The sequence below is a fragment of the Hippopotamus amphibius genome, unplaced genomic scaffold, assembly GCF_030028045.1.
Source record: "Hippopotamus amphibius kiboko isolate mHipAmp2 unplaced genomic scaffold, mHipAmp2.hap2 H_1, whole genome shotgun sequence".
Lineage (NCBI taxonomy): Eukaryota > Metazoa > Chordata > Mammalia > Artiodactyla > Hippopotamidae > Hippopotamus > Hippopotamus amphibius.
This window is the reverse complement of record NW_026648280.1, coordinates 1,398,613-1,425,860: the sequence shown is the minus strand read 5'-3', so window position 1 is coordinate 1,425,860 and position 27,248 is coordinate 1,398,613. Positions and strand designations below refer to the sequence as shown.

At 42.6% G+C, this 27,248-nt stretch overlaps 2 protein-coding genes across 2 annotated transcripts; both read left to right on the top strand.

The window, feature by feature from the left end:
• Window positions 1-5,086: 5,086 nt before the first annotated feature.
• Window positions 5,087-10,217, top strand: LOC130843012 (zinc finger protein 501-like). Its single transcript, XM_057719687.1, has 3 exons — window positions 5,087-5,319; window positions 7,672-7,798; window positions 9,136-10,217. Exons 1-3 carry the CDS (start codon window positions 5,305-5,307, stop codon window positions 10,215-10,217), a joined length of 1,224 nt encoding a protein of 407 aa, XP_057575670.1. The 5' UTR covers window positions 5,087-5,304.
• A 151-nt stretch (window positions 10,218-10,368) lies between these two features.
• On the top strand, window positions 10,369-13,394 carry LOC130843016 (zinc finger protein 154-like). The gene has a single exon (XM_057719691.1). It carries the CDS (start codon window positions 10,375-10,377, stop codon window positions 10,894-10,896), a length of 522 nt encoding a protein of 173 aa, XP_057575674.1. The 5' UTR covers window positions 10,369-10,374; the 3' UTR covers window positions 10,897-13,394.
• Window positions 13,395-27,248: the final 13,854 nt, after the last annotated feature.

Genomic DNA, 27,248 nt, shown 5'->3' with positions numbered 1-27,248 from the left:
TAGCAGACACACCCACCCGAACCTCTTTTTACCTTCTCCCAGTCTATCCAGGGATCAGCTCATCACATACTCACCTGCCCTTTTGACAGTTCCTTGGCTCCTGGAAGATTCTGCTGCTCTCAGCTTAACTGCAGGCCGTTCTTTGGAGTTATCTCATTAACAAGGGATTGGAGTTCCATGGGTAGGTCTCTCTCATCGTTGGTGTCACTGAGCTTGAGTTCAAACGTCTCAATATCCAAGCTTCATACAAGATATTCATCTCCTTGTATGCGAACTATAGTCTGTGAGGGAAAAACTAATTTGAGATCAGCCTCCTATAAGACCTGGAAAATAGCTCTGCGGGCATCCGATGGCATCATACCACACAAGTGTACCTTTTTTGTTTAAAAGATCAATATCCCTCAAGTTGGGACAGCCAAAAATAACTCCCAATGAAGCCCAATGCAAACTCTCATCCGTTTGGGAATCACTGATTTAGAATCAACTACTCAGGTCCTGTTTTGTTCGACCACCAGCTTGCAGGTCCCATTCCACCTCTCCCTTTTCCATACCAATCTCAAGGGTCCTACTCACCCATTTCTTTGGTTTCTGCTTATTTCTTAGCATGTTCTCTGGGTCTTTGCAACTCTGCACCCCTGTTTCTTTGACTAAGACCTGGCACTCCAGTGGCATGCAGATCATAATCTGCTCCAGCACCAGCTTGTCCATCATCTGCTCCTTGGTGTAAAGGTATCGTCTCAGCCACTGATAGCAGGGTTCACAGAGTCTTCTCAGATCCTGGACGGGGTCGGATTCCTCTGAGCTGCTAAATGTCCTGAAGCAAACGTGCCACATTTCCTGGTCACAGTCAGGCTTTTCCATAAGTGTGTCTTGGCATGGCACAGACACTGGTGACTCTGATCCAGGGCCATCGAAGAATTTTCTATGACCCCAGAAAAATGGTCATCAGCCTTACTGATGAAGGAATTTTCCAATAGGACTCTGAAAAAATGCTTCTAAAAGCTGGTGCCCAGTTGACCCCTATGGAAAATGATTTCCTCTGTTTCTCCTCTGCAATAGACTCACTGTTCAGAAGGCTGGGGGCAAAAACAAACAAACAAAAAGAATGAACCTGATGTCTTTCACTTTATTCCACTCTTCCATCTCTCCTACATCCCTCATCCGATTACTGGACACCACTCCACCACTGGTTTAATATTTGATACTGCAAACTATAACCCAATCTATTATTCTAACATCCACCTTTCTAGGAAAACTAAAAACTATCTGGTCAAAAATCCCCTATAGGGCTGTGGTTCAGAACACTTGTTGAAAAAATGAACCACATCACACCACATCAACGTGTGTGGAAACATTCTTCTCATCTTACAGAAGAGTTCAACAATCAACCATAGTTAATTTAGGGTTTGAGGGAGATTTGTTGCTTTCCCAAGGTCTCTGAGTTAATGCAAGGTGAGTAGGAAGCCAAAACTTTTTGAAGTCCACCTCCATCTGTCCTGATTTCTAAGCATTCTCTTTATTTTTTTAAAGATTTATTTATGTATTTTATTACTTATTTTTATTTTATTGGCTGCATTAGGTCTTCATTGCTGTGCATGGGCTTTCTGTAGTTGCGGAGAGTGGGGGCTACCCTTCATTGCAGTGTGCGGGCTTCTTATTGCGGTGGTTTCTCTTGTTGCGGAGCATGGGCTCTAGACGTATGGGCTTAATAGTTGTGGCTCATGGGCTCTAGAGTGCAGGCTCAGTAGTTGTGGTGCACAGGCTTAGTTGCTCCACAGGATGTGGTATCTTCCCAGACCAGGGCTGGAACCCCTGTCCCTTGCACTGGCAGGTGGATTCTTTTTTTTTTTTTTTAACTTTTTATTTATTTATTTTTTACAGTAAACTGCATATATTTAGAGTGTACAATTTGGTATCCCAATCTCCCAATTCACTCCCCCCCCAGCCCTCCCCACTTTCCCCACTTGGTGTTCATGTTTGTTCTTTACATCTGTGTCTCTATTTCTGCCTTGCAAACTGGTTGATTTGTACCATTTTTCTATAGTCCACATATTTGTGTTAATATACAGTATTTGTTTTTCTCTTTCTGACTCACTTCACTCTGTATAACACTCTCTAGGTCCACCAATGTCTCTAAAAATGTCCCAGTTTCATTGCTTTTTACAGCTGAGTAATATTCCATTGTATGTATGTACCACATCTTCTTTATCCATTCATCTGTTGATGGACATTTAGGTTGCTTCCATGTCCTGGCTATTGTAAATAGTGCTGCAATGAACATTGGAGTGCATGTGTCTTTTTGAATTATGGTGTTCTCTGGGTATATGCCCAGTAGTGGGATTGCTGGGTCATATGGTAGTTCTATTTTTAGTTTTGCAAGGAACCTCCATACTGTTTTCCATAGTGGCTGTATCAATTTACATTCCCACCAGCAATGCAAGAGTGTTCCTTTTTCTCCATACCCTCTCAAGCATTTACTGTTTGTCGATTTTCTGATGATGCCCATTCTAACCGGTGTGAGGTGATACCTCATTGCAGTTTTGATTTGCATTTCTCTAATAATTAGTGATGTTGAGCAGCTTTTCATGTGCCTCTTGGCCATGTGTATGTCTTCTTTGGAGAAATGCCTATTTAGGTCTTCTGGCGGGCAGATTCTTAACCACTGCACCACCAGGGAAGCCCAGTATTCTCTTTAGACATTCCTGCTTGTCACTTACCCCTACGAGCCTTTTGCCTTCAGTCTCCTCAAGTTGGGGACTGGCTCTCAAAGCTGTGCCTGGAGCTGAAATGTCTCTATTTACGTAGAGCTGGGGGAAATTCCAGGATTGCCTTCCTGTAATGTCATCATCCCTATGATTGGATAAAAGTCATGGAAGGAGCCATTTTAGATAATCCAGGTAGATTCAATTTCCCATTAAACTCCAACAGAAGAAACCATGATTTATTAGAGGGCCTCCATATGAATTGGAGGGTGCTGGAGAAAAAGGAACCCTCCTACATTGCTGGTAGGACTATAACTTGGCTCAGAGCCACTATGAAGAAGAGTATAGAGGTTCCTCAAAAAACTAAAACTAGTGCTACCATATGATCCAGCAATCCCACTCCTGGGCATAAATCTGGAGAAAACAATAATTGGAAATGATACATGCACCACAGTGTTCATTACAGCACTATTTTACAATAGCTAAGACATGGAAGCAACCTAAATGTCCATCGACAGATGAATGGGTAAATGAGATGTGGTATATATATACAACAAAATATTATTCAGACAGAAAAAAAGAATGAAGGAATGCTATTTGCAGGAACATGGAAGGACCTAGAGATTATCATCTGAAGTGAAGTAATTCAAGCAGAATTTTTTAGGTTACACAAATATCATATGATTCAAATCAACTTATTTACAAAACAGAAACTGACTCACAGGTATAGAAAATAAACTTATGGTTACTAAAGGGGAAAGATGGTGGGGAGAGCTAAATTAAGATCTTGGGATTAACCTATACACACTACCACATATAAAATGGACAACCAACAAGGACCTACTGTACATCACAGGGAACTGTACTCAGTATTTTGTAATAACCTGTATTTGAAAAGAATCTGAAAAAGAATAGTTATATGTATATGTATAACTGAATCACTTTGCTGTACACCTAAAACTAACATAACTTTGTAAGTCAACTATACTTCAATATAAAATAAAAAGCAGAAAGTAGGTGATAGCAGACACTTGAATCTGTGTCTTTCCTGGGGTGCAGTTGTAACATGCCCCAAATAAATGCCTCTTCTTTCATTCAGGCCTTTGTTTCTGAAATTTTGGTTAACACTCATGACATATAAAAGTATGTAATTGACTCTGTTAATAAATATGAATGGGACAGACGCCTGTTTGCTTTCAGCTTTCTGGCAAAGCTATCTGCTGTCTTTACATCTCCCCTCAAGCTGTACTAAAAAACAAAAAACCCCAGAAGATTTAAATATATAAGTAAATAATGAATCACAGTTTAGAAAGCCATTTCTACAGGCTAGCCAAGTTTCTTGTGTAACTAAGAGCTCAACTTCATTCCCTCACTTCTCAGACTTCAGTGTTGCTTCAGACTTCACTGAGATCCTAACCTTGTTAAAACGGCCAAGAGTTGTTTTGGCCACCACTTTTGAATAACTAAAATTATGGTTGCTATCAGTAGTTTCAACATTTCACAAATATTTTTCTGAGATAATCTCAACCCTCCATGCATTGTCACTGCAATTGCAGGTGAAATTATATTGACTCCCCAGCAAGGTAAGTAGATAATGTAATCCAATCCTTTATCTCTGGGTTTAGATGTCCCCCTTTCTAAAGAAACTATGACTGTGACCATATCGGCGCACTCCAGGCGGAAAGCAGCAAGTGGTAAGTTACTCTACTTTTCAGAGAGGTAGAGCTTAATCTTCTAAAAAAGAACTGAATACATATCAAAATGTGGACTAAGAAATGTGTGTCGGTTGCTGGATGGGACATTGCCACTGGCCCTACTTTTTTTGTAAGGGAACCAGAGACACAACGCATGGTCCACCTGCTTCTGGTCGCCCCACATCCCTCCTCTCTCTTGCCCGTCATGGTCCTGTCTGCAGTCTGCTCATTTGACCCCGACCTAACACAGTGAAACATAAGTTGAGTCTAAAGCCTCAGCCTATACGTATTGGAAGACCAATAAGACAATGTTTATTAGACCCCAACTATGGCTGGATACACTCCGTGTCTGAGCAACAACCTGGTATCATGTGCCCACTTGGTTTCGTAGGTTTGGGGAACATCTGAAATATAATGTCTCTATCTCTATGTGATCGGCACAGACTACTTCCCACGCAAATCTGGGTGTCTCCTCTTTAAGAAGCGTGAAACTCCGCCCTGGTACTCAGAGACTCTGGACACTCCTTCCCAGGAGCCCCCGCGGTGAGGCGGGACGTTTCCTGGAGGCGCGGAGCACCACCGCTTGCCAAGGCCTCGAGCCCTGTGAACTACAGTACCCAGAAGGCATTGCGCACTGGCGTCCACCTAGGCGGCCGCGTGTGGGCGGGTTTTCCGGCGTGGACCCCGGGCGACATTTCGTGATCTTGGATCGGCTCACCGGTGGTGAGGTTGGGAACGCCATCCTGACCCGAGGTTAGACACCCCGGAGGGCGCTGTGCCGGCTGCTCTTAGGCGGGTCTGAGGCTCTGCGTGGGCACCCATCGGGCTCACTTTGTCTCGGGCGGGACGAGGAGCCGCCATCCCGGTGCCCCTCCTTCACCTACAGACTCCGCCGGGAGCGCCGCGTGATGGGTCCGATTCAGGTAAATGCTGCGCCCACGGGCCCTCACCCAACTCTTCTCATTCTCCAGTGTTTTTGTTCTTATCAGTGTTCTCTTAGGAGTGTCCTCTGTTTATATTTATTTGTCCCCCAAACCGTGGTTTTCCGAATATTGAAATGTGACGTGCGTAGAAAAAAATTAGAACTTCCCAGTGCAGTTGAATAAGCAGCTCTAAAATTAATATTCTTTTACTGCTCAAGTCAAGAAATGCGATGTAAATAGGACCCCAGAAACCGCATGTGGGGTCTTTCAAAAACGATTATCCCCATCCCCCCCCCCAAAGTTAAGGTATTGTCTGATGTTTCAAGTAAGCATTTCCTTGCTTTTCTTGATAGTTTTGCCAACTACTTGGAAATTATTGGACAACTGTAGTTTACCTTTGCTCAATTGTTTTAAAACATTGAGTGGAATCGTATAAATATTATGGTTTTCCTTCATTTGCACAACATTACGTGACTTTACCCATATTTTTCATAGGTATCTGTTCATTTTTCTTTTTGTGTAGTAGTCTATAGTGTGAATATACGAGTAAAATGTCTCTTTAAATTGTGCTGTTGAGGGCTTTGTTTTTGTTTTCTTTTGTTTTGCTTTGTTTTTGGGTCTGCTTTCTGTATTGATTAACATTGCTAATATAACCATAGCTGCCATGTCTTCTGGGGTATATCAAGCACACATTTGTCTAGCGTATACGTTAAAATTGTTATTGTATTTAAATGGACATTTTCCACTTTTTGATCTTGTTTTGCTTCATGTTACTGATTTTAAGTTAGGTTTTGAATGAGGTGATTATACTTTATCCCGTAGTTTCTTAAAAAAAAATTTTTTTTTTCATTTTGGCTGCACCCGCAATCTTCATTGCAGCATGCATACTCCTTAGTTGTGGCATACACTGGGGATCTAGTTTCCTGACCAGGGATTGGACATGGGACCCCTGTATTGGAGTGAGGAGTCTCACCCACTGGACCACCAGGAAAGTCCCCTCATAGTTACATTTTGAAACACACATTATGCATTAGGTAAACTTACAGTTTTACACTGTATCCTCACTAGAGAGCTTTTGTTTTTTCAGTGATTGTATTTTTCTAATAATATTTATTTTACTGTTAAGTCATCTTATTCTGGTGGTATTGAAAGAGAAAATAATTAAGATATCTTGTTAAGTACGTGTTTGAAGGGAGACAAAGTGAATCATTGTAAGGGTTATAAGTTATAAGGCTTTGAATGCCTATCAAGATGTTTAGAATACAATAAGATATTTCCATAGAGGATGGAATAGGATGGTCAGGTGCTATAGCTTGTTTCCTTTCTGAAGTTTATTTTATGTTATGTTATTTTATGTTATGCAATTTCCCTCCCCTCCCCCTTCCCCCTTCTCCTCCCCTCTTCCTTCTCCCTCCCCTCTCCTCCCCTCTGTTCCCACCCTCTCCTCCACTCCCCTCCCCCACTCCGGCACCGAGTTGACGGAGCACAAAAGCAATAGGAGAGGTGTTGTCCGCACTGCTGAGAAGGGGCTGTGAGGCCCCCTGAGCCCGTAGTTGATGGCAGTACTGTCATTCCTGCCGCACTCACTTCCTCTCGTAGTCCCGCTTTTCCCACTAGTGGTGACCAAGGCTGCATTCATGACCTGCATATTCCAGGCCCCCACCCAGCCTGACTTCCGCCTCTGAGTCCCAAATCCGGACAGAGGGGTGCCTGCTCAATTTCCTACCAGTCATCTCCAGAGTCCAGAACAGTGGGTGGCCTTGTGAGCAGTCGCCCTTTCAGCCAGTGGGCTGGAGTGTGGGAGAGAGTTCTCTGCTAGTGGAGAATTGGGGTATGTTGGGATAATGTTGCACTGGCAGGCACTTTCTGATGTCATGTGAAGAAGGATATGTGAGGAGGCAGGAGACATGTCAGGTTTGTGGGCTGGGTGGTGGTGATGGGGATCAGATGTATGAGGAGTTATCCTATGAGTGATATGCATGTGGGGAAGGTGTGTGAGGTAACTGCCTGAAGTCCTGGTATTACAAACATAAGAGAGAAGGATGGGGCTAAGTTTGTGTCTGGGAGAGGAGGTCCTGGGGACCCTCAGGCTGCTGTCTTGCAGGAGACGGAGGGGGCCATGGATACCAGTCCCATAGCTTAGATGGCATCTGTCTGTCCACCTGCTTGTTGTTGCTGAGGGTGGACCTGGTGATCAAGGAAGCGTGAAGAGTTCTTGGGTATCACTGCTCTCTAAGTTAGGGCACTGGGGAGGATGATGAACCCAGAGTGGGTATGGGTTGGGGTTAGGGATACTTATGGGGTCCTGGGGAGAGAGGCTGCTTATGGACACATGTGTCTCCATCATCACAGGGCCCTGTGACCTTTGAGGACGTGGCTGTGTACTTTTCCCAGGAGGAATGGAGGCTTCTTGATGAGGCCCAGAGACTCCTGTACCATGATGTCATGCTGGAGACCTTTGCACTTGTTGTGTCATTGGGTAAGGCCCTCACACCTGGTTCAGAATCCTGGGCAGGTGTCTGCCTTTCCCCTTTTTTCCAAGGGCAACTCTGTTCTTTTCACAGCTAGACAGTGGGCACATTTCTATTACTGCTTCCTTGTCATCTGTGCTATTGGTGCCAAGGCTGAGTGAGTGTATATAGGACCTCCTTTTATAAGTAACCCCAATACCTGGTGCTCTGAAATTTTCTCAGTGAGGGTTTTCTGGGTCACATGACTTGAAATTAGTCCAGTGGGTTCCATTACTTGCAGCCACTCCCTGATAAGTTGACTCTATAGACCCATGCACCTCTGTGCTCCAGGCTCTGCCCCTTTCTAGCTGACATTTCCTGGGGACTCACTATACCAGGAATTGTTGGGACTCATCGTGGTCACTATTTGTGGCGTCCAGTTGGCTGTTGCTCTGAGACACTCCTCAAAGATTCATTTTGTAATATTATTTTTCTTTCCTGAGGTTGTTTTGGGAGTGTTTGTCCCCTGGGCCAGTACTGTTGCAGGAACTTGCATCTTGTCCCTAAGGACTTGCATCTTTTAGGTCCTGTGTTTTTTTCCAGCTGGAGTTGGGAGGAGAACCCTGGGTACATGACAGAGTGGACATGACTCCAGGCTTAGTTAGAGAGACCCAAAGTGGGCCTGGCTCTGGTGATTGGCATCAGGGGGAGCAAGTGATATCATGACTGGATTCGAGTCATATCAGGAACATGTCCTGTGCCCAGTATTGTTTTTAGGCCAAGGACAGTGACTGAATACCTTATTTCTCTTTCCTCTGCATTCTTGATACTTTGCTCCTTCTGTCATTGCAACTCTGAATTCGAACCCAGGATTATCCCTCACCTCTCAGTCTTCCACTCTTTATTGGTCCTCTCCATCCTCTCTCTGCTGTGCTTTCCAGTATTGGCATGCACTTAATGTGTCATGAGTTCCCCACCTATATTTAAAGTAGTCCTTGAACACCAGCTACTCAGGGACAATAAGATTTTCCTGAGTCTCAGCACACCTTACCACACAGCACACATGTATCACCAGCAGCCTGGGCCCTGGTGAAAACTGTTCCTGGAGGAGTGAGTTGTGGACCCCATCTCCTCTGTGTGCTTCCCCCAGTCCTTGTGTCTTTTGCCTGGTGAGTCGTCCTTGTTCTGTGATGTGGAGAAAAGCCCAGTCCTGCACAGCAGTCCCTTCTTAACCTGGCCCCAGCTCCCTTGTCCTGATAGTAGTCCCTTAGGTTTATTCCTTTCTTTGTCAGACAGATATTTGTGATGGGGCTTCCTCCTTCTTCCAAAATCTACATGGAGTTCAGCCTCATTTTTCTGCTTTCAGGATGGTGGTATGCTGTAGAGAACAAGGAGATACCATCTAAGCAGAATGTTTCTGTAGAAGTGCCACAAATAAATACTTCAGAGGTAGACCTGTCCACCCAGAAGGCATATCCCTGGGAGAGGTGTAGCCTGGCCTTGGAAGGTTCTTTGCATCTAGCCCAAGACCTGGGAACAAACCCTGGCCAGGCACTGTGTGGGTCAGGTGTGAAATTTCACCAGCACAGTGGAGAGAAACTCTTCAGAAGAGACGTGGGGAAAGCCTTTGTGAGGAGCTGCACAGTTCGTGCATCCAAGAAGTCTCTCAGAGGTCAGGAGGCTGGGAAGGATTTCCATGGTAGCTCTGGCCTTCTCCAGCACCTAGTCACTCCACAAAAGGACACTGAGTGCATGGAGGACTCTCACAATGGACAAAGGCTCTATAAGTGCTGTGAGTGTGGGAAAGCCTTCTGCCACAAATACACACTTGCTCAGCACCAGAGAGTCCACACTGGAGAGAGGCCTTTTGGGTGCAACGAATGTGGGAAAGCCTTCTGCCACAAATACAAACTTGCTGAACACCAGAGAGTCCACACTGGAGAGAGGCCTTATAAGTGCAATGAATGTGGTAAAGCCTTCTGCCGCAAATACATACTTGCTCGGCACCAGAGAGTCCACACTGGAGAGAGGCCTTATGGATGCAATGAATGTGGGAAAGCTTTTCGTGACAAACGCACCCTTTTTCACCACCATCAAATTCACACTGGAGAGAGGCCTTATAAATGCAATGAATGTGAGAAAGCCTTCTGCCGCAAATACAGGCTTGTGGAGCACCGGAGAGTCCACACCGGAGAGAGGCCTTATGGGTGCAATGAATGTGGGAAAGCCTTCTGCCACAATTACAGGCTTGTTGAGCACAAGAGAGTCCACACTGGAGAGAGGCCTTATGAGTGCAATGAATGTGGGAAAGCTTTTCGTGGCAAACACACACTTTTTCACCACCATCGAATTCACACTGGAGAAAGGCCTTATGAGTGCAGTGAATGTGGGAAAGCCTTCTGCCGCAAATACAGTCTTGCTCAGCACCAGAGAGTCCACACTGGATAGAGGCCTTTTGAGTGCTGCGAATGTGGAAAAATTTGACCAAAAACCCATACTTTTTAAACACCAGGGAATGCACACTGGAGAAAGAACTTCTGAGTGCAGGGAATGTGGTAAAAGTCTTAAGATGCAAATCCAGTCTCATTACTCATAGAAAATTCACATGGGGAAAAGGCCTTATGAGTGTAGAGAATGTGGAAAGTTCTTTAGTCAAAGTTCTCAACTTATTGTGCACCAGAGAATTCACACTGGAGCCAAGCCTTATGAGTGTAGTGAATGTGGGAAAACCTTCACAACTAAAAGCAACCTTATTCAGCACCAGAGAGTCCACATGGGAGAGAAGCCTTATGTATTCAGTGACTGTGGGAAATGCTTTAGGTACATCTCCAGCCTCATTAAACATAGAAGAATTCACACTGGGGAAAGGCCTTATGAGTGTAGTGAATGTGGAAAGTTCTTTAGGCTAAGCTCCCATCTCAAAGTCCACCAGAGAATTCACACTGGAGCAAAGATTTATGAGTGCAGTGAACATGGGAAACATTTTAGCCAAAACTCTACTCTCACTTTGCACCATAGAGTTCACATTGAAGCAAGGCCTTATAAGTGCAGTGAATGTGGAAAACGTTTTACCCAAAGCTCTACTCTCATTAAGTACCTGGGTTCACACTGGAGGAAAACCATATGAGTGCACTGAAGGAGGAGAATTCTTTAGCCAAAGCACCCAGTTTACTCAACACTGAAAAGTTCAGGTCATAGAAAGGCCTCACCTGTGCAGCAAATGTGGAAAGGTTTTCTGTCAAAGGTCTGTGCTGACTGACTGCCAGAAACTTCACAGCCCATTTAGACCCTGTGAGTGCAGTGAATGTAGGAAAGCTTTCACCCAGAGGGCTAACCTCATTGGACACCAGAAAGTTCATACTGGGGAAAGGCCTTCAAATGAGAACAGCGAATGAGCTGTCACCTTCATTAATACATTATCCTGAATAGGCTCTGTGAAGGAGTCCTCCACTGGAAGTTGATGCCATCCATCTGCACAGCCCTACTGGAGATTGCCTATGAGTACTAGGTTTGCAGGAAGCTTTTAATTGAAGAGGCTACACTCTACTTTCTGACCTCCCAGGGCCATTGCCAGACTAATGTCAGTGTGCGTTTCTTGCCTCTACAAAGTGGCAGATCCCAATATTGGGCATCAGTTACCTGTTTTCAGTGTAGATAGAATTTTGTGCTCTCCTATCCCCTAAAAGGAAGCATGAATAGCCTGAGCACTTGGGTGTTGTCATTCTCTTTGGTCCTGCCAAATGCCTAGGACAGGACCTAAGCAGCTTTGACCATGGTGATTCAGTCCAGGTTCTCCTGGGGGCCTACAGAGTTTTACCTTCTTTGGTGGCATTGTCTCATGTCATGCTCAGAATGGATTTTTCTGGGTCCAAGTCATCCTCTTTGGGAACTATCTCCCTCAGTTTCTCTTCTCTATGCCATAATAAAGACTACTATTTAAGCCATCTTTCCTCTTGGGTTTGTTCACTGTCAGACTGGTGTTGAGAACCAAATTGGACTGTTGGGATGAAGAGGAACAAGTTTTGTGGGTGTTCCAAACTTTGTATACCTCAGTGGGGATAGTATCATCACAGAAAATAGTTTTCACTGCAGTTTTGGTCTAATTTGGATTGTTGTCTGAGGCCTCCTGGGGTGGACTACAGGGCTCTGGGACTAAGGTTGAGTCCAGGGTATCAGAATTTCTGGTGCATCCTGAGATCACCCTGAGATGAGAACCAGATGTGATTTTGGAGCAGCATGAATTGCTTTCTTTTTCTCATGGGCTGTCACATCATGCCCCCAGTACTGTTCAAGAAAAGAAGTTTTCCAGGTCCAGCTAGAAAAGAGCCATGTGCCATAATGTCCACAACACTGTAGGCTGGTGTTGCTGAGTGTTAGATTACAGACATCAGGTGGGAACCCTATTTGGTACAGAATCACTCAGGGAATTAATAGGGAGTGAGACACTAGCAAACAACAAGGAATGAGCCTTTTCTAAAGCTGCATCCACAAATGTTCCTGTAACTGGCTGTTTAGGATAAGGTTTTTGCAAAAATTTTCAGGAGCTACAGAGTGATCTCTCTCCTCCTGAGCCCACAGTCACTGTCAGGCTGAATAATGTAAAGGTTTTGGAATCCCGTAGCATCTGCAAATTGTTTATCTCAAGGCCGTTGCTGCACAGTGAAAACAATGGGGAATGAGAGTGGAAATCGAGTAGTCCAGGCATGTGATTTTTAGGACCCAGGCTGTTCCTGGATAACTCAAGTGGAAACACCTGTCATTGCTCACAAGTCTTCATTGCCCCTGTGACAGAATCCCTCCCATGGACACGGATATTTGATGGGGTTAATGTGTGGTTGCCAGAGTTCTACAAAAAGGAGATGTAGCAAGGAGATTCAGGTTTTTTGTGAAGCCAATTTCTATTGAAATTTAATTTAACTGTACAATTGGTATGCACTGGCCAGAACATATCTAAAATGCACTGCTTGGTAAGTTTTAATACTTGTAAAGCCACAGAACTATCATCGTAACATACATCACTCCCATATCTACCTTCTGACATCCCTCCTAGGACTTCCAGGCACTACTATTGACTTATGTCCCATTCAAGTAGTGTTTTCTAGACTTTTAATGTCATTGGAGTCTTAATGTTTACTTTTGTATTTGTCTTTTTCTATCTCCATGCATAGTTACTTTGAGAATCATCTAAGTTGCTGATGTGAATAATTCTTTTTTTTTTCCTGGTAAATATACTTTTCGGATATACCATTATTTCACTGTTTATCCATTCATCTGTTAAATGATGGGGGTTTTTGGTTTATTTCCTGTTTCTCTCACAGATAAGCTTACTGTGAACTTGTATATAAAATTCTTTATATGAACATATAGTTTTATATTCTAAAATGAGTGACTGTACCCATATGCATTCCCATCAACAGTATGGGAGCATTCCAGTTCCCCCATATTCCTCACCAGTACTTGTTCAGTATGGTCAGTGTTTCGAATATTAGCTGTTTTAAAAGTGTTGAGACATATCTCACTATGGTCTGATTACATTTCCCTACTAATTCATGATATTGAACATTTTTTGTGTTCCTTTGCCAGGTGTATGTCTTCTTTGACAAAATGTCTGTTTTCTTATTAGTAACTGAGAAGCTAATAAATGTGTTGGAACTTGACTTTTCTTCAGTGGCCTCACTAGTGGAATAAGTATTTGTTCTCACAACATTATTCATCACGTATACTCATTATTAACAGACTTTTTTTACTTTAAGCCTAGAAAGTTAATAAAAAATCCAACTGACCCTTCATTGTTGTGTTTGCCCATTTCCCTGGGATGAATACTCCAACTCTGGGCAATTTCAAGCTGTGTGTATGAGGTTGTTACTGAACCAAAGTCTTGGCAAGCTAAATGCTGAGATGCCAAGGTTTGCTGGGGAGAATTTTCATTCACAAGGCAGCCAAGAGAGGACACAAAAGAGCAAGTCTCAGATCCACCTTTCTGGAGGTGAGGTGCTTGTAATATTTAGGGGATATAGAGGCAGTGTGGTCTTAAGTGTGGGGAAAGACCAATCAGAGTTAGAGAAAAGTTTAGGTAATAGGTGCATGCAGGTGTGTTTCATTACATGCTTCTTTATGGATATGTGTTCAAAAGTGGTGTCCCTAAGTCAACAACATCACTGGTTCTACTCTTTTCTGAGGGAAGAGAGGAACAACGAATTGTCCCCCCCCTACTTCTGGCCGCCTCACATTCCTCCTTTGTATTGTCTGCCATGGCACTGTGTGGAATCTTCCTCTCTTGACTGTGACCTAAGACAGTGAGTCTAAAGCTTTAGCCCCCATCCATTGGGAGAGCAATAAGACAGTGTTTATTAGACCCCAGCTATGGATGGATGCACTTTGTGTCTGAGTGACAACCTGGTATCATGTGCCCATTTGGTTTTGTAGGTTTTGGAAACGTGATATATTATGACTGTGATATATTATGCCTGTGTACTTGTCTGTGATCAGCAAAGACTCTATGTCATGAAAATCTGGGTTCCTCCCTTTTAAGAAGCATGAAACCCTGCCTTGGTCCTCAGAGCCTCAGGACACTCCTTCCTACCAACACTGGCAGAGAGGCAGCAGGCACCTTCATGGAGGCGGGGAGCACTGCCCCTTGCCAGGTCCTGGAGGCCTGTGAACTGCATTACCCAGAAGGCACTGCACCCATTTGTCTGCACCACTGGACCAGTGAAAGCTCACTAAAGAGGCACTTTCGTTCTAGAGAAAGGCCTCTGAGCAGCGTTTCTGGAGTTGACTGTGGTCATCATTTTGTAAATTTGGATGTGTTCACAGGTGAGGAATCTCACAAGGCTGGTCAGGGAGCCAGGAAGGCTCTGTCCGCTGCTCAGAGGTTGGTCTGAGGATAGGCATGGGTACCGTCTGTACTGACTCTGTCCAGGGCCGTGAGGTGCTGCCATGTTTGGGCCCCACCTTCACCCACAAACTCTTCTAGAGAGAGCCCAGATGTGTCGGATTCAGGTAAATGCTGCATCATCCTGGGCCCTCACCCAACTTTTCTCATTCAGCAGTCTTTTATTTTGTCTGTGTTCTCTTACCACTGTCCTATAGTTATTTTTATTTCCCCAAACCTTGGTTTTCCGAATTTTGAGTTATGACCTGCATGGAAAACAAAAATTGCAGAGAACTTCAAAGTGCAGTTGAAAAAATTCTAAAACTAATAGCCGTTCACTGCTCGGGTCAAAGAATGCGATATAAATAGGACCCCAGAAGCCACCTGTGGGTTCTTCCAAAACAATTATCCCCATCCCCCAAAGTTAATGTATTGGCTGACGTTTCAAGTAAGCACTTTGTTTCTTGATAGTTTTGCCAACTATGTGGGAAATATTTGATGACAATAGTTTCATTCACTTGTTTTAAAACTTTTTATGAATTGAATCATATAAGAATTGTTTTTCTTCATTTACACAATATAGTTTTACTTTACCAGTGTTTTTCATGGCTATCCATTTTCCTTTCTGTGCAGTATTCTATAGCTATTATCATATGATTAAAATGTTTGTGTGAGTTCTGTTGAAGGCTTTTCTTTGTTTATGGTTTCTCTTTTGCTTTTTGTTTTTGTTTTTTGCTCTACTTTATGTAATTGTAAATATTGGTACTGTAGTCATACCTACCATGTGTTCTGGGATATATAAAGCACACATTTGTCTAGTGTTATATTGAAATTATTATTATATTTACATGAACATTTCCACTTTCTGATCTTGTTTAGCTCCAGGTTACTAATTTTAACTTAGTTCTTTGTGGTGTTTTTTTTTTTTTTTTCTTGACTGTGTTGGGTCTTCGTTGCTGTGCTTGAGCTTTCTCTAGTTGAGGTGGGCGGGGGTTACTCTTCCTTGCAGTGTGGGTCCGTGGGGCTTCTCAGTGTGGTAGCTTCTCTTGTTGAGGAGCATGGGCTCAGCATGTGGGCTTAAGTAGTTGCAGCACCAGGACTCAGTAGTTGTGGCAGGAAGGTATTGTGCCTGCTCCTCTGAGTAGTGTCTAAGGCTCAGTGTGGTGCCATCCAGCCTGACTCTATCTTGGGTCTGGGACAGGAGGCACCATGCCTGGGCTCCACCTTCACCCACAAGCTCTGTTGGAGGGGACCACACAGATGTGTCCATTTCGGGTAAGTGCTTCGTTCTCAAGGTCCTCACCCAACTGTTCTCATTTTGCAATATTTTTGTTACTATCAATGTTCTCTTACGAGTGTTCTCTTTGTATATTTATTTGTCCCCTGAGCCTTGGTTTTCCTAATTTTGAAATATGACCTGTGTGGGGGAAAAAATTGCAGTAAACTTTCATGTGCAGTTGAATAAACAGCTTTAAAATTAATATCTGTTTAGGTCAAGAAATGTGATGTAACTAAGACCACAGAAGCCACCTGTATGGTGCTTCCAAAACAATTATCCCCATCCCTCAAAAGTTAAGGTATTGTCAGGTGTTTCAAGTAAGCATTTCCTTGCTTTTCTTGGTAGTTTTGTTGCAGGAAGGGGGATCCATTTCAGGGCCCGAGAGTGGGCTTTTGTCTAAAGGTCAGAAATGAATTGTTGGAGGAGATACACATGCTTACAAAGCAAGAGACTTTATTGGGAAGGGGTGGAGAGCAGCAGAGTAAGGGAACCCGGAGAACTGCTCTGCTACATGGCTTGCAGTTTCAGGGATTATGGAAATAGAGTTACTTTCTGGGTTGTCTCTGGCTGGTCATTCTGACTCAGGGTCCTTCCTGGTGGCGCTTGCATTGCTCAGCCAAGGTGGATTCCAGTGAGAAAGATTCTGGGAGGTGGTAGGCCATATGGACTGGAATCTCCTCTCTCCTTTTGACCTTTCCCGAATTCTCTAGTTGGTGCTCACTTGTTAGTTTTGCATTCCTTACCAGGACCTCCTCTTGTAAGATAACTCATGCAAGTGGCTACAATGTTTGTTAACACAGGTTCATGTGCCCCAGACACAGTAAGGCCAGACAAACTGAAACGCTTGGCATTTGGAGCAGAGAAAGGTTTATTGCAAAGCCAGGCAAGGAGTTGAGGTGGCTCTTGATCTGAAAAGCTTCATGCTCTCTGAAGGGTTTCTGCAAAGCATTTTTACAGGGCAGGTGAGGGGGTGTGATCACAGGGTACTTGATCAGCTTGTCTCAGATTGATGGTGAGGCAGCAGAATGGTGTCACAGGGGTTAACATTATCAGTCCTTAGGCTACAGGAGGCCTGGGGCTATGTGCTCTTGGTCATCAAGTAGTTCTTCCATTTGGTGGGGGGTTTTCACATCTGCAAAACAACTCAGGAAATTTGCATCAAATACTATTATCTAGGTACTTAAGAGACAAGCTAAAGCAGAGGATGTGAGGGGAGGCCCCTGCTGGGAAGGCCCCATAGGATCCTGCTCGGTTACACATTGCATAACCAGGCAGGCTTTTTCTTTTTCTTTTTTTTTTAATTTTATTTATTTATAATCTTTTGGGGGGTACACCAAGTTCAGTCATCTGTTTTTATACACATATCCCCGTATTCCCTCCCTCCCTTGAGTCCCCCCCCACCCTCCCTGTCCCAGTCCTCTAAGGCATCTTCCATCCTCGAGTTGAACTCCCTTTGTTATACAACAACTTCCCACTGGCTATCTACTTTACAGTTGGTAGTATATATATGTCTGTGCTACTCTCTCGCTTCGTCTCAGCTTCCCCTTCACCCCCCACCCCCTCCCAAACCTCGAGTTCTCCAGTCCATTCTCTGTACCTGCGTCCTTGTTCTTGTCACTGAGTTCATCAGTACCATTTTTAGATTCCATATATGTGAGTTAGTATACAATATTTGTCTTTCTCTTTTTGACTTACTTCACTCTGTATGACAGACTCTAGGTCTATCCACCTCATTACATATAGCTCCATCTCATCCCTTTTTATAGTTGAGTAATATTCCATTGTATATATATGCCACATCTTCTTTATCCATTCGTTTGTTGATGGGCATTTAGGTTGCTTCCATGTCCTGGCTATTGTAAATAGTGCTGCAATAAACATGATGGTACAAGTTTCTTTTGGGATTATGGTTTTCTTTGGGTATATGCCCAGGAGTGGGATTACTGGATCATATGGTAGTTCTATTTGTAGTTTTTGAAGGAACCTCCAAACTGTTTTCCATAGTGGCTGTACCAACTTACATTCCCACCAACAGTGCAGGAGAGTTCCCTTTTCTCCACACCCTCTCCAACATTTGTTGTTTCCAGATTTTGTGATGATGGCCATTCTGACTGGTGTGAGGTGATACCTCATTGTGGCTTTGACTTGCATTTCTCTGATGATGAGTGATGTTGAGCATCTTTTCATGTGTTTGTTGGCCATCTGTATGTCTTCTTTGGAGAAGTGTCTATTTAGGTCTTCTGCCCATTTGTGGATTGGGTTATTTGCTTTTTTGGTATTAAGCTTCATGAGCTGCTTGTATATTTTGGAGGTTAATCCTTTGTCTGTTGTTTCATAGGCAACTATTTTTTCCCATTCTGAGGGTTGCCTTTTAGTCTTGTTTATGGTTCCTTTTGCTGTGCAAAAGCTTTTAAGTTTCATGAGGTCCCATTTGTTTATTCTTGATTTGATTTCCATGATTCTAGGAGGTGGGTCCAAAAGGATCTTGCTTTGATGTATGTCATAGAGTGTCCTGCCTATGTTTTCCTCTAGGAGTTTTATAGTGTCTGGCCTTCCATGTAGGTCTTTAATCCATTTGGAGTTTATTTTTGTGTATGGTGTTAGGAAGTGTTCTAATTTCATTCTTTTACATGTTGCTGTCCAATTTTGCCAGCACCACTTATTGAAGAGGCTGTCTTTTTTCCATTGTATATTCGTGCCTCCTTTGTCAAAGATAAGGTGCCCGTATGTGTTTGGGCTTACTTCTGAGTTCTCTATTCTATTCCATTGATCTTCCTTTCTGTTTCTGTGCCAGTACCATACTGTCTTGATCACTATGGCCTTGTAGTATAGTTTGAAGTCAGGAAGCCTGATTCCACCAACTCCATTTTTCCTTCTCAAGATTGCTTTGGCTATTCGGGGTCTTTTGCGTTTCCATACAAATCGTAAGATTTCTTGCTCTAGTTCTGTGAAAAATGCCATTGGTAATTTGATCGGGATTACATTGAATCTGTAAATTGCTTTGGGTAGTACAGTCATTTTCACTATGTTGATTCTTCCAATCCAGGAACATGGTATGTCCCTCCATCTGTTTGTGTCATCTTTGATTTCTTTCATCAATGTCGTAAAGTTTTCTGCATACAGATCTTTTGCCTCCTTAGGCAGGTTTATTCCTAGGTATTTTATTCTTTTTGTTGCAATGGTGAATGGGAGAGTTTCCTTAATTTCTCTTTCTGCTCTTCCGTTGTTAGTGTGTAGGAATGCAAGAGAGTTCTGTGCATTAATTTTGCATCCTGCTACTTTACTAAACTCATCAATTAGTGCTAGCAGTTTTCTGGTAGAGTCTTTAGGGTTTTCTTATATATAATATCATGTCATCTGCAAAGAGTGACAATTTTACTTCTTCTTTTCCAATTTGTATTCCTTTTATTTCTTTTTCTTCTCTGATTGCTGTGGCTAAAACTTCCAAAACTACGTTGAATAATAATGGTGAGAGTGGACACCCTTGTCTTGTTCCTGTTCTTGGAATTCTTCCAGTTTTTCCCCATTGAGAACGATGTTGGCTTTTGGTTTCTCATATATGGCTTTTATTATGTTGAGGTAATTTCCTTCTATGCCCATTTTCTGGAGAGCTTTTATCATAAATGGATGTTGAACTTTGTCAAAAGCTTTTTCTGCATCTATTGAAATGATCATATGGTTTTTATCCTTCAGTTTGTTGATATGATGTATCACATTGATTGATTTGTGTATATTGAAGAACCCTTGCATCCCAGGGATAAACCCCACTTGATCATGGTGTATGATCTTTTTAATGTGCTGTTGGATTCTGTTAGCTAGTATTTTGTTGAGGATTTTTGCATCTATATTCATCAGTGATATTGGTCTGTAATTTTCTTTTTTTGTGACATCTTTGCCTGGTTTTGGTATCAGGGTGATGGTAGCCTCGTAGAATGAGTTTGGGAGTGTTCTGCTTTCTGTGACATTTTGGAAGAGTTTGAGAAGGATAGGTGTTAGCTCTTCTCTAAATGTTTGATAGAATTCACCTGTGAACCCATCTGGTCCTGGGCTTTTGTGTGTTGGGAGATTTTTAATCACTGCCTCAATTTCCGTACTTGTGATTGGTCTGTTCATGGTTTCTATTTCTTCCTGGTTCAGTCTTGGAAGATTGTATTTTTCTAAGAACGTATCCATTTCTTCCAGGTTATCCAATTTATTGGCATATAGTTGCTTGTAGTAGTCTCTCATGGTCTTTTGTATTTCTGAGGTGTCCATTGTTACTTCTCGTTTTTCATTTCTAATTCTGTTGATTTGCATCTTCTCCCTTTTTTTCTTGATGAGTCTGGCTAATGGTTTATCAATTTTGTTAATCTTCTCAAAGAACCAGCTTTTAGTTTTATGAATTTTTGCTATGGCTTCCTTCCTTTCTTTTTCATTTATTTCTGCTCTGATCTTTATGATTTCTTTCCTTCTGCTCACTTTGGGGTTTCTTTGTTCTTCTTTTTCTAATTGTTTTAGGTGTAAGGTTAGGTTGTTTATTCGATAATTTTCTTGTTTCTTAAGGTAGGACTGTATTGCTATAAACTTCCCTCTTAGAACTGCTTTTGCTGCATCCCATAGGTTTTGGGTTGTTGTGTTTTTGTTGTCGTTTGTTGCTAGATATTTTTTGATTTCCTCTTTGATTTCTTTAGTGATTTCTTGGTTGCTTAAGAGTGAATTGTTTAGCCTCCATGTGTTTGTATTTTTTGCAGTTTTTTTCCTGTAATTGATATCTAGTCTCATGGCGTTGTGGTCTGAGAAGATGCTTGATATGATTTCAATTTTCTTGAATTTGCTGAGGTTTGATTTGTGACCCAAGATGTGATCTATCCTGGAAAATGTTCCGTGTGCACTTGAGAAGATAGTGTATTCTGTCGTTTTTGGATGGAATGTCCTATAAATATCAATTAAGTCGAGATGGTCTAATGTGTCATTTAAAGCTTGTGTGTCTTTATTTATTTTCTTTTTGGACGATCTGTCCATTGATGTAAGTGGGGTGTTCAAATCTCCCACTATTATTGTGTTACTGTCGATGTCCCCTTTTATAGCTGTTAGCATTTGCCTTATGTATTGAGGTGCTCCTATGTTGGGGGCATAGATATTTACCATTGTGATATGTTCTTCTTGAATGGACCCCTTGATCATTATGTAGTGTCCTTCCTTGTCTCTTAATAGTCTTTACTTTAAAGTCTAATTTGTCTGATATGAGTATTGCTACTCCAGCTTTCTTTTGACTTCCATTTACATGGAATATCTTTTTCCATCCCTTTACTTTCAGTCTATATGTATCCCTTGGTCTGAAGTGGGTTTCTTGTAGGCAGCATATATAAGGGTCTTGTTTTTGTATCCATTCAGCCAGTCTGTGTCTTTTGGTTGGAGCATTTAATCCATTTACATTTAAAGTGATTATTGACATGTTTGTTCCAATGACCATTTTCTTAATTGTTTTGGGTTTGTATTTGTAGGTGTTTTCCTTTTCTTGTGTTTCCTACTTAGAGAAGTTCCTTTAGCACTTGTTGTAAGGCTGGTTTGGTGGTGCTGAATTCTCTTAACTTTTGCTTGTCTGGAAAGTTTTTGATTTCTCCCTCAAATCTGAATGAGATTCTTGCTGGGTAGAGTATTCTTGGCTGTAGGTTTCTCTCTTTCAGGACTTTCAGTATATCCTGCCATTCCCTTCTGGACTGCAGAGTTTCTGTAGAGAGGTCAGCTGTTATCCTTATGGGTTTTCCCTTATATGTTATTTGTTGCTTTTCTCTTGCTGCTTTTAATATTTTTTCTTTGTGTTTAATTGTCGTTAGTTTGATTAATATGTGCCTTGGTGTATTTCTCCTTGGGTTTATTCTGTATGGGACTCTCTGTGCTTCTTGGATTTGGTTAATTATTTCCTTTCCCATATTGGGGAAGTTTTCCACTATGACCTCTTCAAATATTTTCTCAGACCCTTTCTTGTTTTCTTCTTCTTCTGGGATGCCTATAATTCGAATGTTGGTACGCTTAATGTTATCACTGAGGTCTCTGAGACTGTCTTCTACTCTTTTTATTCTTTTTTCTTTTTCCTGCTCTGTGGCAGTTATTTCCCCCATTCTATCTTCCAACTCACTTATTCGTTCTTCTGCCTCAGTCATTCTGCTGGTTTGACCATCTAGAGTATTTTTAATTTCAGTTATTTTATTATCCATTGCTGTTTGTTTTTCTGAGTTCTTATGAACTGTTTCTTGTACTTTCTCTATTTTGTTATCGAGATTTCGTATCATTTTTACTATCATTACTCTGAATTCTTTTTCAGGCATTTTTCTTATTTCCTCCTCATTTATTTGGTCTTGTGGGTTTTTTTCCTGCTCCTTTGCCTGCATGGTGTTTCTTTGTTTCCTCATGGTTGTCCAGACTTTTGGGGTTGCTTGTTCTGGTGATAGAGGCGTTTATAGAAGACTGTCCAAGCCTCAGACTAATGTCCAAGTATTGGATTAAGCAAATACTAAGTCTAGGAAACACATACATGTATAAGACACACAATTACTGAATCCATTAGGACATAAGGCTCTGGAAAGACCTGACAGAACCCCAGTATGCTACCAGATATTCAAAGAGAAACCCAACAGCAATTGACAACTGAAACAGAACAAATCAGAGACAAAAGCAAAAGCAAACAAATAAATAACACCTTACACATACAAACACTAATCCAAGGAGATTTTGTAAGCTAGGATCAAATATAGAAAAGAGCTAGAGTACCGCCAGACAGAATGGAGATTCTCAGAATGAAATTAGACAGTTGTACTAAGAACTAAGATAAAGACAAAAACCTAATATTAAATACCAAGGTGGTGCGTCATCTGGAGAATAGAGCAAGGAGTCTGAGCAGATCGATGGTGTTGCTTATAAGTATGTTAAGATAAAATAAACTTAAAATGGCTGGAAGAAAGGGGAACAGAAGAGCATAGTGTGGTTGGAAATATGGAAATAAAAAGAAAGGAATAGAAATGTATAAAAGATAGGGATGAAAGGAAAATATGAGAGATGTATTGTCCGTACTACCAAAAACTTAGCTAGATATAGAAGTATATAAAAAGGCAAAAAATGGGCTTCCTAGGTGGTGCAGTGGTTAAGAATCTGCCTGCCAATGCAGAGGACATGGGTTCAATCCCTACTCCAGGAAGATCCCACATGCCACGGAGCAACTAAGCCCGTGTGCCCAAAAAAAAAAAAAAAAAAAAAAGCAAAAAAGTGAAAATAGAATAAAAAGTATCATTAAAAAATTGTTATAAAACTTGTAGATCCCTTAGGACTAAGATCATAATTAATAAAGAAAAAAAAGAGAGAGAAAAAAAAAAATCCAGAACTGGTCCCAGAATGGACCAGTTCAATAGGATCGATACTAATATTTCTGTTTCCTTAGAGTCTCAGCTGTAAGTGTCCTTCTACTCACCTTGGGTTTTTTTGCATTATTCTGTGACCAGCAGAGGTTCCTTTATTGTTCGTTTGTAAGCATCATCTGTAAGCATCGGTGTGTGGGGAGGGAGAGGGTACAATAGTGGCTCCTTTCCCTGGGAGTGAGTGAGCAGTGGCACACTGTTGTTTCAGTCGGGCTTGGAGGTGCCTGTTGCAGAGGGACGCCAGTGGCTCAGGTGTAAACAGAGAGTCTTAGAGTTGGGCCTCTCTTGGGGTTTTTTTTGTTTTTTGTTTCTTTTCTTCTTGGCAGCCTCCCTGCTGCCAGTGTTCCAAGGGGTTTTACTCTAGCCCCGCCCGAGTGCCTGAGGGTGCTTGTTATCCCTGAGCACCTTAGGTGGCCCACAGGGCGTCTCTCCACTGCCTGTTGCAGAGGCACCGAAAGAGAGAGAGGCTACGCGCGCGCGGCTCCTCCCCGCCCCCCCGCCCGTGAGCCTGCAGCCTCCAGCCGCCATCATGGCCGGGCAGCTCTCAGGGGTGGGCACTCCTTGCCGCGGACCTCTTCCCTCCTGTCCTCTCGGTCCGTCACCTTATTGGCAACAATGTTTCTCACCCTGAACCAGCTCTCTGGTTCCCACGCTCCCGCTCCCGGACCCTCTGTTCAGCTGCGGATCGACGTCTCAGTCTGGGAATGCTGAGCTGCGGTGCGGACCCTCCATATGTTTATCACTCCCTCCCGTCTGCCACAGCTCCGCCGCTTCACCCTCTTTGAGCCATTGTAGATGCCTCCCTACCAGTTATGTCGGGATCCTTGCAGTACTTTCTGGTGTCCGAGGCCGTCTGCTGGTGTTCAGCTGGTTCTCTGTGGGAATTATTGTGTCCTTCGGTGCATTCCCAATGCATCTGTGGAGAGGGATGCATTCCACATCCCTCTACTTTGCCGCCATCTTTTTCCTCCCAGGCAGGCTTTTTTGATCAGTGGTTCCCCTAACAGTTGCCAACTATGTGGAAAATTTTTGATGGCTATAGTTTAGTTTTACTCATTTGTTTTAACAGTTTTTATGAATGGAATCATTATAAATATTATGATGATTTTTTCTTCATTTGCACAATATGGTGTGATAACCCATGTTTTTCCTAGCTATCCATTCATTTTCCTTTATGTGCAGTATTCTACAGATGTGAATATATGAGTAAAATGTCTTTATAAATTCTCCTGTTGAAGGCTTTTTTTTTGTTTCCTGGTTTTTGTTTTTTTCTTCAATCTCCTTTCTGTATTTATAAATATTGCTATGGTAGCCATACCTGCAATGTGTTCTGGGGAATATACAGCATGAATTTTTCTAGAGTGTATGTTAAAATTATTATAGTATGTAAATGAGCATTTCCTCATTTTGATCTTGTATTGTTCCATGATACTAATTTTAGCTTTTTTCAATGAAATCATATTTATTCTTAATGTATCCCACCATTATATTTTGATGCATACTTACTATGCATTGCATAAAGTTGCAGTTTAGGCACTTCCCTGGTGGTGCAGTGGTTAAGTATCCACCTGCCAGTGCAGGGGACACGGGCTTGATCACTGGTCCAGGAAGATCCCACATGCCATGGAACAGCTAAGTCTGTGTGCCACAACTACTGAGCCTGCACTCTAGAGCCCATGAGCCACAAATACTGAGCCCACGTGCCACAACTACTGAAGCCTGCATGCCTAGAGCCCGTACTCTGCAACAAGAGAATCCACCACAGTGAGAAGCCTGCTCACCCCAAGGAAGAGTAGTCCCCTGCTAACCGCAACTAGAGGAAGTCTGTGCACAGCAACAAAGACCCAATGCAGCCAAAAATAAATAGATAAATAAACAATCCATGGAAAGTTGTTTGAAAAAAAAAGAAAGTTTCAGTTTTACAGTATGCACACACTTAGAGGGTTTTTGACTTTTAAGTGACTGTAGTCTTCAAATAATATTTATTTTACTGTTAAATCATCTTCTGGTAGTATTGCAAGAGAAAATGATTAAGATATCTTGTTAAAATACTTGCTTTAAGGGGGACAAAATAAATCATAGTAAGGATAAAAAGTTATCATGCTTCAAATCATTAACAGGGTGTTTAGAATGCAAGAAGGTATTTCCATGTTTCTATACTGAGGACAAGCTAGAGGTCAGGTCCTATAGCTTGTTTCCTTTCTCTTAAGTTTAAAAAGTCTGAAATGAAGACCAGTTATCCTAAACTGCTGTAGGCCAAACACTTTGTCTGCTTCTAGCAACAACCTGTTTATGAGAGATTCATTTTCAATGTAAAGCCAGTAAGTGGTGGTTCCATTCTCTACCACAGGAGAAAAAGTCATGTAGGAAATGGCAGGTAATCTCTCTACATTTATGGGAAATTTTCAACCTCAAGAAATATGTTTGTTTATGTCTGGGAGAGGTGATCTTGGGGACTCTCAGGCTGTTGTAGGAAAGGAAAGGGTCCCTGCATACAAGGCCCACAGCTTAGGTGACATGATCTGTCCACTTGCCTGTTGTCACTGAGAGTCGTACTTAGTGCTCAAGGAAGCATGAAGAGATATTTTGTACCACTGCCCTCTAAGTTAGGGCACTGGGGAGGATAATGAACACAGAGTGAGTATGGGCTCGGGTTAGGGGTACCTATGGGGTCCTGGGGAGAGAGGCTGCTTATGGACACATGTGTCCCCATCATCACAGGGCCCAGTGACCTTTGAGGATGTGGCTGTGTACTTTTCTCAGGAGGAATGGAGGCTTCTTGATGAGGCCCAGAGACTGCTGTACTGCATGATGCTGGAGACCTGTGTACTTGTTGCCTCATTGGGTAAGGCCCTCATACCTGGTCCAGCATCCTGGGCAGGTCTCTGCCTTTCCCCTTTTTCCAAGGGCAAGTCTGTTGTGTTCACAGCTAGACAGTGGGTAAATCTCTATTACTGCTTCTCTGTCATCTGTGTTATGAGTGCCACGGCTGAGTGAGTGTGTATACTACCTCCTTTCAGAAGTATTCCCAATACCAGCTGCTCTGAGGTTTTTTCAGTGAAGATTTTCTGCTTCAAGAACTTGGAGTTAGTCCAGTGGGTTCCATCATTCTCAGCCACTCCTTGCTAAGATGACTCTGTAGACCCATGCCACCTATGTGCTTCAGGTTCTGCCCTCTTCTAGGTGACATTTCCTGGGGCTTGATCTTAGCCGAAATGGTTGGGAACTCATCTGGTCACTATTTTTGCAATCTACCTGGCTGTTTCTATGAGACCTTCCTCAAAGAATCTTTTTTTTTTTTTTGACATTATTTTTGTTTCCTGAAGTTTTTTGGGGGGAATGGATATTGGCTGTCCCCCTAGACCAGTATCGACCACTCAACTGTGCTGTCATTCCCTTAGAAGTTGCATCTTGTAGGTTACATGTTGCTGTCCAACTGGAGCTGGGAGGAGAACCCTGGGTACATGGCAGAGTAGGCATGACTCCAGGCACAGCAAGAGGAACTGAAAGTGGGCCTGGCCCTGGTGATTGGCATCAGGGGAAGGGAGTGATAGCATGGCTGTGTTAAAATCATATCAGGAACATGTCTTGTGCACAACACTGTTTTGAGGCCAAGGGCAGTGACTGTGAACTTCATTTCTATCTTTTCTCCCCATTCTTGATAGTTTGCTCCTTCTGTCATTTGCACTCTTGACTTCAAACCAGGATTATCCCTCACCTCTCTGTCTTCCACTCCTCATTGTTCCTCTCCATCCTCACTCTGCTGTACTCTCCAATACTGGCCTACCTTAACATGTCATGAGGTCTGAACCTATCCTAAAGTACTCCTTTAACACCAGCCACTCAGGGGCAATGAGAATTTTCTGGAGCAGGAGAAACCTTTCCACCCAGCACAGATGTGTCACCAGCAGCCAAGGTCCTATCAAAACGATTCC

Excerpts from the sequence above, each read along its gene's own strand:
- LOC130843016 (XM_057719691.1), top strand. The coding sequence starts at position 10,375 with ATGGGGAAAAGGCCTTATGAGTGTAGAGAATGTGGAAAGTTCTTTAGT.
- LOC130843012 (XM_057719687.1), top strand. Across the intron at positions 7,799-9,135 it reads TGCACTTGTTGTGTCATTGG|GATGGTGGTATGCTGTAGAG; the intron begins GTAAGGCCCTCA and ends TTCTGCTTTCAG.